Source organism: Glycine soja, chromosome 3 (genome assembly GCF_004193775.1).
Source record: "Glycine soja cultivar W05 chromosome 3, ASM419377v2, whole genome shotgun sequence".
Taxonomy (NCBI): Eukaryota; Viridiplantae; Streptophyta; class Magnoliopsida; order Fabales; family Fabaceae; genus Glycine; species Glycine soja.
In genome coordinates this window covers 3577000-3597819 of record NC_041004.1, presented here as the reverse complement: position 1 = coordinate 3597819, position 20820 = coordinate 3577000, and the positions used below count along the sequence as shown (strand labels likewise).

The following is a 20820-nucleotide window of genomic DNA, read 5'->3' as shown; positions in this document are numbered from 1 at the left end:
CTTTTTTTATTTTTCTATTGCTTTGAGTTGATATGGTTATACTCTATGCTTGGGATGAATTAGGGCCAGTTAAGAGTTCTATTGTGCTCATATTTGTCATTTTTGGGTGAGCTTTCATTCTCCGGGCAACTAATTAACTGCTCATAATTGTCTTTTACTAATTGATGTGTCTTATTTTCTATTAATGTTATAATGTCATGGATGCCAAGTGTGACCTCCATGATATTACAATATAATATTAAGGCTATAATATCAAGGATGTCAAGTGTCACAACACATGCATTTGATTGTTGTAACCTTAATAGTCTTAATAGGAAACATGACATGTCAGTCAATAAGAGATAATTACTTACCAAAAGGATGAAGAATAAAACCCACAAAAGGTTGGCAACAATGAGAATAAAGAACCACAACGAATCTTAATTCTTCTCAAGCAATATGTAATATCATGTAAGCTAAAAGTAATAAAAAAAATACATAAGTAATAATAATAACATGAAACATAATTAAGATGATTAATTAAGTATTTAAAAGTTAAATTACCCTTATTGATGTTTTGTCCCAAGTTGTTAGCATGCAAAGGATCTACAATATTGAGGTATTTGCAAACAAAATGTTTCTCTGAGTTATTGATTGTTAGGCATAATACCATAGTAGGATTTATAAGCATTAAGAAATTATTCATTAACTAATTGCTATGGTTTCATGCTTAGAAACCAAGAACTTAGATAAATCTTTTGTTTAAAAATAACTCAATATAAGATCCTTTGTGTGCTAACAATAACTTGGGCTGAAACATTAATAAGAGTAATTTCAATTTCAGATATAGGTTATATATCGTAATTCTTTTCCTCTGCTACTATTATTTCTTTTTTATTTTTCTATTTCTTTGAGTTGATATGGTTATACTCTATGCTTGGGATGGATTAGGATTGGGTAAGGAGTTCTATTGTGCTCACATTTGCCACTTTTCGATGAGCTTCATTCTTCAGGCAAGTAATTAACTACTCATAATTGTCTTTTACTAATTGGTATGCCTTATTTTATATTAATGCTATAATATCACAAATGTCAAGTGTGACCTCCATGATATTACAATATAATATTAAGGCTATAATATCAAGGATTCCAAGTATCACAATTCATGCATTTGGTTGTTGTAGCCTTAATAGGAAACATGGTATGCTAATCAATAAGAGATAGTTATGACTAGTTAATTACTTACCCAAAGGATGACGAATAAAACCCACAAAAGGGTGGCTACAATGAGAATAAGAGAACCCTAACCAATCATACTCCATTCCCAACAAAGTGTAATACCATGTAAGCTAAAAGTAATACAAAAATAAGAAGTAATAATAGTAACATGAAAAATATTTAATTATGTATTTAAAAGTTAAATTACCCTAATTGACGTTTTGTCCCAAGTTGTTGTTAGCACACAAAGGATTTATAAAATTGAGGTATTTGAAAACAAAAGGTTTATCTAAGTTATATGTTGTTAGATATAGTGTTATAGTAGGACTCACAAGCATTAAGAAATTATTCATTGAGCATTTGTTATGGTGCAATGCTTAGCAATAAAGAACTTAGAGAAAAGTTTTGTTTACAAATATCTTAATAATGTAGATCCTTTGGGTGCTAACAACAACTTGGGGTGAAGCATCAATAAGGGTAATTTAATTTTTAAATACATTGTTAGTTATCTTATTTCTTTAACTTTGTTACTATTATTTCTTTTTATTTTTTTGTTGCTTTGAGTTGACATGGTTATACTCTATGTTTGGGATGAATCAACTGGCTCGAATACCCTTGGTTCTAAAAGGCACATGAGTCTGAACACTATGTTGTGAAGGCTTCTATTATGCTCATACCTACCACTCTTTTGTGGCTTTATTCTCCATGTTTCAGGTAAGTAATTAACTACTCATAATTGTGTTTTATTGATTGGTGTGCATTTTTTTTCCTATGAAGGCTATAATATCAAGGATGCCAAGTGTGACCCTTATGATATTGCAATATAATATTAAGGCTATTATATCAAGGGTGCAAAGTAGTAGTAGTTTGTGTGGTTTTTGCGGTTCCCTTTGTCTTCCTTTATCTATTTGTTTGTATGGTTTTCCCTTCCCCTTTTGAACCCTAGGTTAGGAGATTTAGGGATTTTAATTATTATACTTGATTAAGGGGTTTATTGTGTAAATTAACCAGTTAAAATGTAATAAAAGTGATTAGGAATTTATTGGTATGCTTTGGGATTGTTTAGAGGCCATGGATGGCCATTTAAAGTGTGGATTTGTGATTTTTGCAAAAGTTTGTATGTCTGCAAAGCCTGTTGATGCATGCTTAGCACCATGAATTTCTTGGATTCGGTTTGATGACTTGTGCTAAGCATAAGTTATGCATGCTAAGCATGAGTGCTCTTTGGGATAAGCATTTCCTTTGCATGCTAAGTGTAGGGATCTCTAGAGAGCAAGTTTGGAGCCCTTGCACTGGTGCGCTAAGCACGGGCGAGTGTGCTTAGCCTGAAGGTTTTGTGTGATAAGCACCCCATGGTTGTGCTAAACATGAGACTCCTGGAACAACATAGTAAGTTTAACTTATTTTCATTCATATATAACCAATGTTCATAAATTATAAGTGATTGTTTGGGATAATATATAATTGTTGTGGAGTTTTCTAACATATATTTAGTTAAAAAATCATCTAATAGCTCTAATATATTTATTATAAAATAATTTTTTGAGATTGTTTTGAGATAAACTTTTGATGGATTTCATGCAATATCATAAAGGGATCCAATAATTTTATAGTTGTCTCACCTGTTTAGAGTTAATTCCAAATGATAAAGAAAAGATCTCACAATATCTAGTTAAGAAAAATATTTTCTAACAAACTTTCTTAAAATAGTGTTTATGATTAATTAATTTTTTTAGAAAATTATAAATGATTTTAGATTTCACTTCTTATTGAATATCCCTTATCATCAAAATAAGTGTATTAGAAAACATATTATTAACACTTCAATGAATGTTTTTTCTTATGAGGAACCCATTGTCTTATAATAGTAGGAATTATTAGGTATAGCCATAAAAGAAGACAATGATGACTAACCTTTCTAGGAATTCATAATATCTCAAGACTCTAATATTGGAGCACTGATTGACTTGCATTGGAAAGAATAATATATATCCCTCATTTCACTTATTAAAACTTGAAGGCAATAAGGAAATTGAAACTCAACTGTAAAGAAAAAGAATAAAAATCAAAACTCCAGAACTTGAAGATTATAGACCGTGTGCTAAACATCCCAAGCCTATTTCGGGTCATATTAGGCCAAAGCTTCTCTCTTGGAAGGCCTCTCTCCTCTTAATCATAGGACACATTCAATTGGTTAAGTCCATTGTCAATGGCATGCTTTTATACTCCTTCCACATATATTCTTTGGAAGAGGCCATTTCAAAATACCATATTTGCTCTTTCTCTCCATCAAGACAACCTTGTTTGATGTGATGCTAGTAATGGTGATCTCACTTTCAAGATTGCTTATAACGATTTTTGTTCCCCTTCCGGTCCTACTCCCTGGGCAAAGTTAATCTAGTCTCCAGCTCTTCTGCCATTTAGATCCTTTTTGGCTTGGAGAATTCTTCATGATAGGATGCCTATAGACAAAAAGTTAAGGCAACATGGCTTTGTTGTGGTATCATGTTGTTCTCTACGTGGTTGCATTGAAGAAACCACTAGACATCTCTTCTTTGATTGCACCTTTGCTCGTCGTATATGGTTGTGGCTAAAAAAATAAGATTTCCAAAACTCTAAATCTGTAGGATTGACAATCTCTTCTCAACATTCTTCTTCTTAGATAGAGTGGTCAAGCTAGGGATGTCATCCTATCTCTCAAGCTTAATTCTCTTTGTGCAATATGGACCTGCCACAATTAGCTAAGGTTTGACAACAAAGCTACTTCTTTCAATGAGGCTATCATTTCCATATCTATTGTCACCTTCATAGCAAGTTCTTCTTTGAGGGGCAAGCTAAAGCATTATGTTGAAGAATTCTCTATCCCTAAATCTTTCTTTGTCCCCATGCATTCAACCCTCACCTCGCAGTTGGTTAAGTAGGTTGATTGGTTCCCTCTGGTGCTTAATAACATTAAGTGAAATACAAATGGTTCAGCTAAGGGTAATCCCGAGCGCGCTGGTAGTGGTGGCACTTTTAGATATCACAACATGGGTTTGTTTGATTGGTTGCTTCTCTTCTTATAGACATTGGCATTCAAAGTGTTTTATTTTTTATTTTTTATGATGGAACTTTTGCAATTATTTTGGTTATAGAGGTTGCTCTTGCTCACAACTAGAGGAACCTTGGGATTGAATGTGGCTCCAACTTAGTGATTCAAGCATTCAAGAAATCTTTAGTCTCATGGCAGCTCCGTTGTCACTAGGAAAATGGTTTTTTTTTTTTTTTTTTTTGTAAAGATATAGTTTTGGTTTACTCTTGTATCTTTAGGGAGGGAAACTTTTGCGCTGACCTTATAACGAATTATGATACTGATTTTGGGATTAGTTATTCTTGGTGGGATCATATCCCCATGTTTTATTAGGCGTGAATTTCTTCATAATAGGACAATTTTCCCAATTACATATTATGTTAGCTTCTTGATTAGGTTTTAGTGTGATATCTTGGTGGGTTTGTATGGATGTCAACTTAATTGCCATGCATACACATCCTTCATAAATCCTATACTAACTTTATATATATATATATATATATATATATATATATATATATATATATATATATATATATATATATATATAAGAACTTGAAGATTATATATCCATCCTTTCACTTATTAATATCAGGTGTTAAGCTAATCCCTCGTACAAATCCATATTGTACAATACTCAATAACATACAATGTTTAACTTTTTATTAATTATTAGTTTGATCCTAAATTATTTTATAAGAGTCAATTTGATCTCCAAATTAGGATACAAATTTTGACAATTTTATTCGTAAATAGTGGCAGCTAAGAATAACGTAATAAAAAAAAATTGATCATAAGTTCCAATTTTTATACCCACGTCTCTTTGTCTTTAACTTATGTAAATCAATCTTAAATTGTAACTAAAATTTGTTGATTTTCTATTTTATAATCATTCCCATGCTTAGTGTAAATTACACCGGAAGATAATAAATCATTTATATTACAATAAAAGTTAATATATAATAATAATTATTATTATTATTTAACTTATTTTTTAAAAACCTAAATTTATTTAAATAAAATATTATATAAATTATACATATTTTGCATTATTAGATTAGCTTCAATACTTGTTAGGCTCCATTTAAGGATAAAATAATTAAAATTTATATTTTAAGTTCATCAGTAAAAAAATATTTATTATTAATATTTATAATTTTTATATATATAGGAATTAAATAGGATTTATAATACTTATATATTTCTATTTAACTAATTAAATTAAATATTTTGATATTCACGTTTATAATTTAATAAAGGCCATATAAGTCAAATATTTTTTTTATGAAAAAAAGCCTATAACTTATTAAAGTAAAAAATCATATTAAAATTTATTTTACATCTGGCATATCGTTGGATGAATAGTGTCACTTGTGCCAACTTTTTTCTCCGATACTATTTACAAATACGTAAATGCATAACAAATGAGTATTTTGAATTGAATTTAGTCGATTGTAATGAGATAAAATTTTCGTACACTGTCACGAGCCTTTATTGCATTAAATTAGAAATATTAGTAGAAATACATTTAACATTGGAAACTGAAGTTCACGCGCGAGATGCTGGAGTGGTTGAAATCAAGGGTGGCGACAGCAACCCTACCAACCAGAGGGGAAAACTACGTATGCAGACAAGCTGCACAAAAATAAATTAAAAAACAATAAAATATCAATTTTTTTTATTTAAAAAAGTAGAAACAGTGAGAGAGAGAGAGAGAGCACTTTACCACTTTTATACGCTGCACGCATCTACCTTACAAAACACAAGCAACAAAGAGTGTTCCACACAGAAAACACAAAGAAGAATCACATTCATTCATCTCATGGCTTTCTTCTTCTTCCCTCATCACACCTTCTTCAACTGTTTCAATCTCAACACGCCACAGAAGTATCAGATAGAAGAAGAAAAAAACAAGCTTTATTTTTAGAGGGTGCCCAAGTTGTTTGTTCTTTTGTTTTTCCTGCAGCACTCTATGTGTTTGTTCAGTGTTCCTCGAAGATTTGTATTGTCCCCAAAACAAAAACAAAAATTCAGCCTTTTTAGCTCTTCCAACCCGAAATTTCTTGTTTTTTTTATGTGTTCTTCATTTGGGGTGGTTTAAATTTGCTTAATTTGTAATCCTTTTTTTCTGGGGTGGGTTGTGGGGAAATAAAGGTGGTACCTTTTGAAAAACTGGAGTCTTTTGGGTGGTGGGTTTTGTGGTCACCAATTTTATTGTTCTTCCCCCCCCTAGGCAACTTTCTTAGATGAAGGTCATGCCCTTGCCTTTTGAGGAATTTCAAGGGAAGGGAGTGTTGGATTTCTCTTCAGCCTCAGATTCATTTTCAGTGCTTTTGCATAACCCACAACCAAAGTGGACCATAGACAAAGAGGACTATTGCTATGTGGGCAGCATCACTGAGCCCACCTCAGTTCTTGGCTCCAGAAGAAGCCTTAGCCCTCCCACTTCCTCCTCCACAATGTCTTCTTCTCTTGGCAGCAGCAACAACAGCACTAGCAAGGGTGGTGGTGGCACCTCAGCCAACACCACCAACAACCCAACACCACCCTCAGACTACAACAACAACAACCCTCCTCAGGAATCCAGCCCCGAAAAATGTGGCATCAGGATGGAGGACTGGGAGTGCCAAGATCAATCCATCCTGAGGCTAATCATGGGGGATGTTGAAGACCCTTCTGCTGGATTGAGCAAGCTTCTGCAAAGCACTGCCTGTGGCTCTCAAAGTGCTGATTTCAATGCTGGATTTGGTGTTGTGGATCAACAAGGATTGAATATGAATATGAATATGAATATGGTGGGTGGTAATATTGACCCAAATTACCCTGCTGGTTTCCCTTTCATTGCTGAGAATATGGATGGCCAGAATGCCAAGGCTGGTTCTGGGACTGGCCAGGTTTCAGAATCTGTTGTTTTCTCTGCCAACAATCCTCTCATGGTGTCATCATCTGTTTCCCCTGGTGTGTTCACTTCTCAGCAGCAGCAGCAAGAGTTTGGAGTGGTGGATGAGAAGCCTCAGGTTATTAATCCACAGTTTATGTTGAACCAGAACCAAGTTCAGTTCTCAGATAACCCTTCTTTCTTTTTGCCATTGATGTACCCTCAGGTGCAGGAACAGCAGGTTTTCTCTCAGCATCAGGCGAAACACCATCTCTTTGACACCATTGGGCACAATTTTCAAGCTCCAAGGTTGTCCCTTTTGGATTCAGGGCAAGAAGTGTTTGGTAGGAGGCAGCAAACACAGCTTCCATTGTTTCCTCACCATATGCAGCAACAACAACAACAACAATCAATGGTTATGCCTTCTACTAAACAGCAGAAGGTGAGTTCCACCGGAGACGATGCAAGCCACCAGCTTCAGCAGGCTATATTTGATCAGTTATACAAAACTGCTGAGCTGATAGAAGCTGGTAATCCGGTTCATGCGCAAGGGATATTGGCGCGGCTCAATCACCAGCTCTCCCCTATTGGTAGGCCTTTTCAGAGGGCTGCTTTCTACATGAAGGAGGCCTTGATGTCACTGCTTCATTCAAATGCTCACAGTTTCATGGCTTTTTCGCCAATTAGTTTCATTTTTAAAATTGGAGCTTATAAGTCCTTTTCTGAGATATCACCTGTTCTTCAGTTTGCCAATTTTACTTGCAACCAAGCCCTCATTGAAGCTGTGGAAAGGTCTGACAGAATTCATGTTATCGATTTCGATATTGGGTTTGGAGTGCAGTGGTCATCTTTTATGCAAGAGATTGCCTTGAGAAGTAGTGGTGCACCTTCACTCAAAGTCACTGCCATTGTGTCACCCTCCACTTGTGATGAGGTTGAGCTCAATTTCACTAGAGAGAATTTGATTCAATACGCGAAAGACATCAATGTGTCATTTGAATTCAATGTTTTGAGCATTGAATCCTTGAACTCTCCTTCCTGTCCACTGCTTGGTAAATTCTTTGATAATGAGGCAATTGTGGTGAATATGCCAGTCTCAAGTTTCACAAACTATCCATCATTGTTCCCTTCCGTTCTTCACTTTGTGAAGCAACTCAGGCCAAAAGTTGTGGTCACTTTGGACAGAATTTGTGATCAAATGGATGTACCACTTCCTACCAACGTAGTCCATGTTCTCCAATGTTATTCGGCCCTGCTTGAATCGTTGGATGCGGTGAATGTGAATCTTGATGTCCTCCAAAAGATTGAGAGGCATTTCATCCAGCCAGCTATCAAGAAAATTATACTTGGCCACCACCATTTTCAAGAAAAATTACCCCCATGGAGGAACCTCTTTATGCAATCTGGATTCTCTCCATTCACATTTAGCAACTTCACAGAAGCTCAAGCTGAGTGTCTAGTTCAGAGGGCACCTGTGAGGGGATTTCATGTGGAGAGGAAGCCTTCATCACTTGTTCTATGCTGGCAGAAGAAAGAACTCATCTCAGTTTCTACTTGGAGATGCTGAGGACTGAGGAGCAGCAGCAGAAGCTAATTACCTTATATTTTTAAAGGTGCATGGTAACTTACATTGCAGTTTATGTAATTGTTTGTGTAATTTAGGCTTATTGATGAGATCCACACCCAAATGTTTTCTTAACTGCATGGGTTGGAATCTACCATTCTGTAGTTCTAATATTACTAGTATGTCACTTTGAACATGGGTAGTAATTATGCCTTTCCCCATTCCCATCATCTAAAGATGGGTAACTGTTTCTTTGTTATCTTGAACACAAAGCAAATTGCTTAGTAAGAAACGAACAATTTAGCTAAGAATGCAGCCTCTATTTTCTTCTTCATGGTTTAGTCTATTCTTTCTTGATTAATGTATGATGACCTGAATTTGGGATACATGATTTAAATCTGTAGCTTGAAAATCTTGTGCCAATTCAATTATCCCAATAGGTTGCTTGGTTTGAGTGAAAAACTGGAAGGAATATAATGATTCATTTGTAGTCTTTAAGGAAAGATACCCAAAACAAATTCATGTATAATAGTACTTTTGTTTGTAATTTAAGAATTTGACATAAATATAAAACTGGGTGTTGATTTAATAACAATTCACCAATGTGTTTGAAAATTGAAATGTTGGCAGACAAAAGACATAAAACAGTTTTTGAATCTGGACATGTTTTGATACAAGTCCTCGTGCATTGGATTCATACTTTGATATACGAAAAACGTTTTCTTAAACTACCCTCAAAATACAACCTAAAGAGCACATTAATTGCACTTGCGTTGACTCTTTTTTTTTGTTATAATTTGTAAATTAGAACATGAAATCAATGATCAGAAAATGTTGAATTTTCTCTTGGTCTACAGAGGAAAATTTGGTGATGTCAACGTAGCAATTATGTTACATAAGAGCGACCTAAGTCTGCACGTTGCGCCATACAATTGGGCGTTACTTATGGGTCTGTTTTTCAGGACATAATAATGACATAGCAGTTAATAAAAGTCTAATACAAGCAAATTGGATCAATCCTACTATACCATTACCTTGCATTTTCTCAACGAATTTATTTGAGACAGAAAACTTAAATGGATATTTGAGTTTTCAACTCTTAAATTTGAATAATTTTACTAACATGTTAGGTCCCAATGAAGTTGAGTTGTTGAGTTTGGTATCTTCAAGCGTTTATTTGGATTACAACGGGAGAAACGAACTCGCATTAAGTGAACTCTTAGTTTTGAGTCTTATATACAAAATTTGGGTGGTTAATTAGGCTTTCTAACATAAATGGATACACAATTCTTAATTTTGAATAAATTTATTAACATGTTGGTCCAAATGAAATTAAGTTTGATATTCTGGATAAGGTTTAAATTACGTGTTTTATATATGAAAAGAATAATTAAGAGGGGAGATTCATTATGGGTGATCAGTTAGTTTTTTTTTTTTAATCAAAGATTAATAATTGGTAAAATTATTTGTAGATACATGTTACAAATATCATGCGACCCAAAATTTGAATAAATTCAAATAATAATATATTAATTTGATCTCTCTTTCCCTCTATATATTATTAATATTTTTTTATTTAACAATTTGATGAAGAGATGACAATGCAATGGTAGACTATTCTATCCAGTTCCTTCCATAAAATGTTTGTATAATTATTATTTTTTGACAGCAAACTAAAGAAGTAACACAGCCTTGGATAATTTTTTCCTAGAGAAAATTTCCTTCCTTAAAATTATTGTTTGGACTGCTGTTGGACTTTGCTAACTAAATCACTTGACATATTTTAAGCAACTTACAATTTATAAAAGTTTGTTTATTTTTTAATGGTTAAAGGAAGAGAAAAGTTGGTCGATGGATGATTGAGCTTCTGACGTAAGCATCATAATGAATTTTTGAAGATTTCAGCGAATGATAATTATTGCCAACGCTTAATTTATCATGAGATAAATGATATTATTATGTATGCCAAAGGTTTAAAGGAAACATTCTTTTTTTGTCTTCTTTCTTTTTGCCATGAGACTGCTATTTTCGGTTTTTTTTTTTATTGGTAAGAATAGAATATAGGTATTAGTATATGCGAAACAGCATTTAATTCACATTATAAAAAAGAGAATATTTAATATATTTTATTAAATACTTTTAATCATTCAAAACTAGTACTAATTTTTATATTTTAATATATGAAATATTTTTTAATTAAATACTTTATATTTTTATTTTCTTAATAAGTGACTTCAAACAAACATATTTAAAGTAAGTATTAAAGCAACCTGAAATAATTAGTTAAACATATATGTGAGTTGTTATAAATCTTTTTCGTATTTAAGTTTTTAAATAAAAAATAATAATGAAAGAATAAGTTAGACTTTGACATTGTCTAATAAACATACACCATCAATGTTTTTGTAATCACTATTTACCATGTAACTATCACTATTGGTAGAATGCCACACCATCTGTTCCTCTAGGATATCCTCAACAACTTGGGGAGGAAGAAATGCCTTGCCTCCTCTTCTTTCCAAAGCCAAGTATTCTGACCTATCTATGCAAGGAACCATGTCCTGAATGAAGACCAAAATAAACATTACTAGCTTTAGTACATATGACACAACCGATAAACATTCACTATCCATTGGATCCATTTTTGGGAAAACCTCTCTCTCTCTCTCTCTCTCTCTCTATATATATATATATATATAACAATTGCTTTGTTGAGAATTTCTCCTTTACTAGGCTTTGCTCATATTAGTTTTGAAAGTCATGCATGAAGATGATATAAACCCTTACATTTGTAAGTAGCTGCAGTGCTGCACAAATTACCTTCAACAAAATTGGAGATTGGCGTTATAAAATATTTTAAGGTTATTTAATTTATGATTAAAATATTTTATATAATTATTTAATCACAAATTATTATTTATATAATTTTTAATGTATTCATTATAAAAGTTAATAAATTTATCATATATGATAACTTGTGATTGAATAATTATATAAAATTATTTTACACTATGCAGTCATTTTTCTGTTATAAAAATGAATTTTCCACTTAATATTACATCACATATATTTTTTATATCATTTTGATATGTGACAAAGTATTATACATTATATATAAGATTTAATTTGTTTCCTTACTTGTAAATATGTTAATTTTTTATTTTATTTTTCAATCATGTATTATCTTTTCATTTTTATCTTTAAATTTATTTTCTTTCGTTTTTATTTCTTTGTGATTATGATAACGTGACATTTTTTGTTGATGTGAGTCATTAATAACATTACATGTGATAATGCGATAACATAGTGTACACTATGTTGATGTCTTTTTTTTATAAAAAAAAATGTGATGTGTGTTAATGTCAATATGATATTAACAATTTAACGTTTTTTTTTTTAATTTTAACGGTAGAGATCAAAAGTAAAACTTATAGAAAATATTTTGGAAAAAAATTACAGAGGCAAATAATAAAGAAAAACTAAAGTATATGTATGAAAAACTAAAGCCTAAATTTTATCTAAAAGCCATTTGGTATCTACAAGAATGAAATTGAAGTTCTTTCATACTTTTTGTGGCTTCGTTGTTATATCCCTACTATAGTACACCTTCTACCATCTCTATCATATATTGATTGTGGAAAATGGTAATAAGTGTTTTTGGGTAGTGTTTAAGGAACTATAAAGATAAGTGTTTTTATTGGAACACATAAAATTACATTGTCTAATAAATATTTTATTATTTTTGTTTTTTAACCAATGTCCTTTCTTAAGTTATTGATTATTGATCCATCTCATCCTTTCTTAAGTTGTGTTTGATTTAGGGAAGAAAAGGAGAAATATGAGAGAAATTTTATGGATTCCATATGAAACTCCCACCTTTTATATTTTATTTTAATCATAAAAAATTCTTCTATTTTTATCTTTTTTATATTTTTATCCTCTTAATCAAAGACAAACTTACTATAATAAGAATGACAATGAGTGAGATTGGATGCGGATAAGGGACAATCCATTACTCGCATGTTGAAAAAACCCTACCCACTATTCACTCATCACTCGATGGATATCCATTTGAAAAATATTCACGGATTTTTTTGATATCACAAATAGATGGGTACCCATGGATATTTCAAATTTAAAATAAATTATTTTTTCTCATAAAAAAGGATTGTGGTTCGTGCTCTGTGGTCGAAGAAGAGAGAAATGGAACAAAGGATTACACGTAACAGATATTAACGGATCCATTCACAAATAGATAAAAAAAATGTTCATATACATAAGTAATTAATATCTATTTAAAGTATTTATCATTTATTCATAGTGAATTTTATCCACGAATATATGTGGGTACAAATTTTTTTTGTTATCCCTATACTATGTTATAGGCCTCACTTTTTCCTATCAATTAGACCATGTAAAACATTGGCCATAAAAGTCAAAATTCATTAAAGTAAGGTTTCGTAAATGATTTGTGGAGGAATAGAAGAAAACTCTGTCGCGTTGTTATTCTGCTTGTGATAATGCCTTGTTGAAATCTCACCAAATCGATCAATCTTCAATATATTTGCTCGTAAAACATGGCCCTAGTAGCAGCTAATAATAATACACTGCGTCACATAATGATTATCAATGTATACTTATATCTCCCTATATTTATTAGTATAACATTCCTTGATCAAACAGTCATGGAAAGAATAAGAAATTGACTCATCATAAGGAAGTATGAACTATATATCGTCAATCAAGGAATGATGACGTTGGATGAATATATGGATGCCATTAACAATTACAGTAATGTGGGTTTAACAAGAGTGTTGCTATCAATATTCTTAATACATTATTTAAGAAACTTGAAAAAATAGTTATTATAAAAGTTATAAAAAAATATAAAAATGATACACAACACAATTTTATACATTCTAATCAAAAAATTATATTTTAATTCTTTAACTAATATTTTAATAATATTGATAATTGTAAATATATACCAAAAATCATTAGTATAAGTGATGCAATACTTATATTATTTAAGGATAAGGGATTAATCTTTTGAGCATAGAGTTATGACTCAAAAGCAATACTTTAAAAATGGACAATTAGAGCATTTTCAATGCAAGAAACTCATATGGATTTCTTAATCATCTTTTTATGGTCCCCGTATCATTTTTTGTGATTCATGCAGTGCCATGTCATTCATAAGAAACTCATATAGAATTTTACGTCAATGCAAGAAATCATAAGAAATCGCAAAAAATCCAAACATTAGGATTTTTTATATAAGAAACTATTCTTAGTAATGGAGGAACTCACTTTATCACGTCACTGTACTCCAATGCAGAAAAACTCACAAAAAACTGTTCCTTAACCTAAGAAATCATGAAAGCACCTCCTATTGAAGATGCTCTTATAAGAAAAAGAGTAATTGGATGTAAACATAGAAACCCCAAATATAATTCATAGTTATAAAAAAGAAACTATAAAAATGTAAATAATAATAATAATACTTTTTAGAAGATGTTTTTTTTGTTTTTCTTTTCTATTTTCACCTTTAATAATAAAAAAATATCATTATATTTTTACTTTTTTATTTTCAAAAGTTTATATAGGAAATAGTAAAAGCAACATTTTATTATTTTCTATTTTATTTTTTATATAAACTTTTTAAAATTGGAAATAAAGTGTCACCCAAAATAATTAGAAATAAAGTAAAATAAACGATATTTTTGTAATAAAAAAAGAAAATAAAAACTAAAATAATTTTCTTAAACTAAACATTGCACTTTAATTCTTAAAAAAAAAAGATTTAAAATATATTTTTCTTCTTGTAAAAATTTTAAACTTTATTTTTTGTTTTTATATATTTTTTATTTTTGTAAAATTATAATATGATATTTTGATTCGGAGTTAGATTTAGACAAATTCAAATATTAACGTACTTGACATGAAATTCAGCTTTCATCGTATATGATTTTAGGATTTTGGCTCATAATCCTGATTTTCATTCTAAGCATATATAAAGCTAGTTTTTAGAATCAATCCTCGAGCATAGAATGTGATCAATTTATAAATGATTAAAAAACATTCATATATAGTCACATAATTTTCTCCAAAGCTCAACCCGCGCGAGAAAAACAATTTATTAAAATTTTGAACTCAGGTTCTTGAAACGTGAATTATTTTCAGGCCATCTTGATAATCATTATCCTAATCTTTAATAGGGATAGATTGTGACTTTGTGGCATAATCTTCTAAGGAATGATGACGTTCATCCTTGAGTTAATTTATTGATGTCCTACATATATAACTCCTCATAATGTACAACAAAATATACATTAACATACCCAAACTTCTCCCATGAGAACCCAAAATCAAGAAAGTGTCTCATCTCGTAAAAGAAAAAAGAAAGCTTATCAATTATCATTCGACAACAACCTAGAACTAGGTCATACCCTATGCCTTTGCTTTTAAAAATGACTAGAAGTAGAAGGGCAATGTGCTGTACATAGGTAAAGGGCAAGGTTCCTGGTGCCATGGAGTTAGTTAGTGAGAGCCTTTTATTCTTCATGAAAAGAACACTGATTTTGTGCTTAGTGAAGGAAGATATTGGGATGATTTGGGAGCTTGGTGTAGGTAAAGTAGCACTGTGGAAGAAGGACAAAGAGAAATATAAAAAAAAAAGTTCAAGTTTTAAAAATCAAATCAAGTTAATTATTTTTTAAAAGATCAATTTGGATCTTTATTTGACATTTTTAAAAACATTTCAGGATAATTTTTTTTTACTACTCCCCCTTTTTAATTTCTAGCTTTGGTTCTTAATCTAAATTTTGATCAATCAAAATTTTAAATTTTTTTTATGTTACCACTTTTAGTATTTGTTATTAAATATTAAGTTAGCTGATAACATAATATCAATGTTGATAGTCTAATGACTTACCACATTATTAAAGAGTTTGATGGTGGATGGCTATGTATGTTTTTTTGGAAAATTATTTTTAATCCCTCATCTCACCAATTCAAAATAGTTGATTAGGAATTAAAAATATATTTTACAAAAAATAATAAGTATTATGTTACCGATTAATATTGTTACTTGATGATAGGATTAAAAGCGATAAAAAAAAAGAAAAAATCAATCAATCAAAAATTTGATTTTAATTAGAGAGTAAAAATAAAAATAAATAAAGATTAATAAGAAAGTAAATCCAAAAAATCACGTAGAGTTTTTTTTTTGTTAAAGAAAAAAAACTACATTATTTTTTGTGTTTACTATCTTATTAATATTTATTTATATTTTGGTAAAAAAATATAATGTAATATTATCTCAAGAAGTCAAATATTCCGTAAATACTTATATTTAAGCCAAATAAATAAAGATCTGTTAATGAAGGAACTAATGTATCTTATCTTATCTTTTATATAAAAACAAAACAATCTTATAATTATGAAGATCTGATGTAGAAATAAAACTTTAAAAATAAAATTGAGTATATGTTTGAAAATAAGTGAAAAAATATGTTATAGGCAAAAGTACTTTTGAAAAACAATAAAGACTCTTACTTTTATTTTTATTCATTGAATTGCATTGGAATGAGCACTATAATCATTATAATTAAAAACAAACTTGTAGATTTAATATTTTGAAAGTGTATTGTAGAACACATTGCCAAGCATCTCAGCCATACGTTTTCACGTTCCAACTGAAAATCTCGTCCGTCCAAATCTGCCTCGATATCTACGAACCTCTAAAAAGCTTTCATTATGTCGTGTCGTCAGATTCAGCTCCGAAAAACAGATCAATGTTGCATATGGTTATTAAATTACCATAATGTTCTTGTTTTCATCTCGCTTTACTCGAGGGAACAGCGAAAGAGGGTAAGGGTAGAAATGGAAACTAAAAAATCATGAAAAAACAGTGAGCCCAATTCACCTTTTCTCTGTCTCGTTGGTCTCCGTTAAAAGGAAAATCAGATATAAAAAAGAAAATAGCTCTCAAAGCTGTTAATCGCGTTTGGAGAGCGTGTGAGCACTTGCGTTTAAGGTAAAAAAAGACAAATTTTACAATGAGTAGTAAGTATATGGTAATTTTCTTTTTGTTGTGATTTTACTTTATAACTGTATCAGAAAGCAACTTTATTAAAATGATAGGTAATTCAATAAGTAAGAGGAGAAATGTGAACGGCTAGGTCCCCTAACAAAATTAATAATTCCAATCATTAATATTTATCTGCAAAAAAAATTACAGCTTTATCTTAGACCCATTAATAAAAAAAAAGTTATTGATTATATATAGATATATTGAGGGATATATATTATGACCTGAATTCATAGATCTTAGTCTTGAAATTGAGCTTACGATTAATAATAATTATTATTATTATAATTAGACAGCAACTGTCACATCTTGTCTTATATAATTTGCATCGCTTCTGCATTCTAATATCAAATAGTTAACTTCAAAATGAAGTAATGTATTTTATGTTAGATGTGGAAGAAGAAATTAATTTTCTTATCATTATTTATTTATATATGTCTAGATATTTTAGTATTATTTTTTTTGTTAATGATATTTTAGTGGTAGTTTGGCCAAACCCTAGACAAAAAACCCAACATATGATCAGGACATGCTTGATTTACAAATAAAAATGCTACAACAATATTCTAATACAAATTCAATGAATAAAAGTAAAATAAATATAAAAACAAAAACTTTGATCCGTTGATAAATTTTTTTCCTCAAACATAATTTTATAATTACAAACATCTTTTTTCATCGAACGTAATTTGGTCCAGTATAATTTTTACACACTCTTAATATTTTTTGATATTTGGATTGTAGTTTTATTTGGTTATTGAAGTTGAAATTGTATAGAAAATCATATTTTAATGAATTGGTGTAATGAAAGCACATGGGTCTAGTATGAATGGGGCCCACATGAAAATAGTTTAATATCCTCTTTCTGTGGCGTAGGAAAAGCCTTTCCCAGAACTGCGCTTTCATCATAATATATTTAATGATTGATGCCAAGTTGCATGAGGTAGATGTTTGGCTGCTCGTTGCAATGTAGCTATTTAATTTCTTCATTTTCTTTAAGAAAGAAAGAAGCCCAAACACGTCACCTCCATGGACAACAGAGGACTTTGACGTTTCAAAAATAGACAGGCCATTAAATTATTAAAAATACTTAAATAACAAATAAGATGTTTTATATATTTTATTTTATTTTAGTTCTTTAATTTATATTTTTTAGTCTTAGTCTTTTAAATATTTAAATTTTTTAATTACAGATCTTCTTGTTAAATAATAATAATAGTAATTGGTAATCTAACAATGATATTAACAATTTGATTAACTTTTCACACTATTAAAAGGTCTAATAAGATGATTATTTATAATATCAACTATTTTTAACAGAGAAATTCTGAAACACAATTTAACAAAAAAAATAATACAGTCGATTATCTTGATAGACTCACAATTATGTACGTGATAAGTCAATGAATTATTATTATAATTAATATGACATTAATTAATACTGTTATTTAAAAATAGAGATTAAAATTTTAAAAAAATATTTAAAAGACTAAAATTATGATAAACTTTTTTAAAAGACTAAAATCAAGCCCCTTTAATCGGTTATTTGTTAATTTTTTACTCCTTTGATTTTTTAAAGCATCATCTCCACCAGTTTGTAACATGACTGATTCACGGATTTTTCAATCAAATTCTGCAAATAGATCTAAGTTCATCAATCATTGTTGCTTGCCCAGGAACAACATTCTTAGAAAATATACTATTATTGATATCCTTGATATTTAAATGCATGAAACAATATTTGTGTTGGGAACAAACAATGTACAGTAGCATCTTGTATTTTATATTATCTTACATTAATTTTATACAAGTGATAAGAATAGATGAAAAATAGAATAAATTAATTGTAATATAATAAAATCATATGAAGGGTATTATTATTATTGAAGTTTTAGTGCAGTACGTGCTTTTGAAAGCATGTTGCAAATAATCATCGATCCTTGTCATCCATGGAACTAGGTGGTCTCGTGACGGCACCACTGTCGTATAAGATAGAAAATGGAGAGGACCACACTCCAACCTCATGCTTTCTTTATACGTTTATTTACTTCGTGTTGTTCTTCTTCTTTTTTTTTTTTTTTTTTACAGCAAAAACATTTGTTAATTAGATATGTAACAGAGGTTGTGTTATATTTTTTTATTTGTAAAAATCTAATCCGGACATATAAAAGAATTAAGAATATCCACGAATTTGATTAATTAATTGAATTAGATTATTTTATTAAGAATACTCACACTTCTGTATTAAGTGTGAGTATTCATTTTTTAAAAATTATATTTTAAAGTTAGTTTTTATGAAAAACTTATACATTTGCAGGGTACACGAATATAAAATATGCATAGGCGGTTAATTATAATTTTCTGGGAAAACTATTGGGAACCCCACGTATTATTGTTATTTTTTGATTGAGAGCATCTTTAGGTTATGATAATTTTCTTTTTCATATCATACTATGTTTTATCAGAAACAATCTTATTTAAGTTTTAAATAGGATATGAATAATGTATAAATAAAATATTTAATATAATTACATGTTATAAAAAAATATAATTATATATTTAAGATCGCATATCAAACAAAATAAATATCGCACCAATTTATTCACATGCTCCATGATAAAATCAATTTCTTTTGATGGATAAAATTAATTGAAATAGATTTTATTTAATTTTTTTATTGGGTGAAATTTGGAAAGTAAGTAACATTTAAGAGATAATTAAAAATTGGTTAACAAATGAACAATATCAAACCCCCAAATTAAATTAGCAGGATATCATATAAACTTTCATGTATTGATTATATTATAAAAGTTTTATTGTTTTTTTCCCATCTCAAAATAGAATGAACGTTTATCATGTTCCATGTTGAGAACTTCAAGTTCTATACATCAAGCCTATGTTTGGAGTGCGAAAAAAGTAGTGTAGAAGAAAGTATAAAATTGAAATTTAAAGTAGAAGAAAGTGAAAGAAAAAGTAATTTTGAATTTTTTTTTTTAGAATTTTTTTTTTAAACTTTCTTTGAAACCAAAAAAAAAAACATGATTATTCGTATTTTTTCTTTTCTCTATTTTCCTTTTTCCTACCAAATATATCACAAGAGTTTGAGGAATAAAAAACTTTTTAAACATAAAATAAATAATAATAATTTTTTGTTTATAATTTTAGAGTACATTTTTTTAAAAAAATATAAAAATTATAAATAAATAATAAAATATTATATATTATATAACATACAAAATTAATTTTCAATATTCAATGAGGTTAGGTTGGTAAGAAAATAAATGATAAAGTGGACATGACGCACTAGGCATAGTTCAGTTGTCAAATCCACAGGGGTTGCCAAGATAAGGCTCGAAGGGTCAACATCTATATGATAGTTAATTGCCTTTCTAGTTGACTAAAATTAGGAAGCTAAGCGTTGAATAATGTTAGTACTTAGTATACGATTATAACTTTGGTTCAATGGTTCTAACTAACACGACAAATGTTGAGAATAAATTTATATTTTAAACTTGATATAAATCCAAAATAAGAGTGAGAAATAAACTGTAACTCAGAAGTCTATGAGATAATTGAATAATGAAATTTAAACTAAATGGTAACAAAAACCTCTTACCCCTCCATCAAGCAAGCAATAGGAACAATATGTTTGGAACAACTTACCTAGAAGTATTTTTAGAAGAAAAAAAATGTTTTTTTAACTTAAAACTAATTTATATATAAAATAGTTTATAAACGTTCTCTTGTATTAAACGATGGTTTTAACTCATGCATAAATTAATTTTAATTTCTAAAAAAGTCAGTATCATTGTTTTGTTTTCATATTTTGTTAGCCTAAAAGTACTTATGCATAAGCTTACTACTGTCCAAACAGGTCATAAGACGGTAATTTCTATTGATAATTGTTCGTATTATTTTTGTGGCATTTTATTTTCATAATTTTTGTCATTGATCACATAGATATATATAATTCATGTCCTATTTATCCTATCAAATGCTTAGTCAACTATGTCCACATA

General features: G+C 29.7%; 1 protein-coding gene across 1 annotated transcript; it reads left to right on the top strand.

The window, feature by feature from the left end:
• Nucleotides 1-5983: 5983 nt before the first annotated feature.
• LOC114405926 (scarecrow-like protein 6) lies at nt 5984-9043 on the top strand. Its single transcript, XM_028368451.1, has 2 exons — nt 5984-7284; nt 7372-9043. Exons 1-2 carry the CDS (start codon nt 6514-6516, stop codon nt 8710-8712), a joined length of 2112 nt encoding a protein of 703 aa, XP_028224252.1. The 5' UTR covers nt 5984-6513; the 3' UTR covers nt 8713-9043.
• The last annotated feature ends 11777 nt before the right edge of the window (nt 9044-20820 follow it).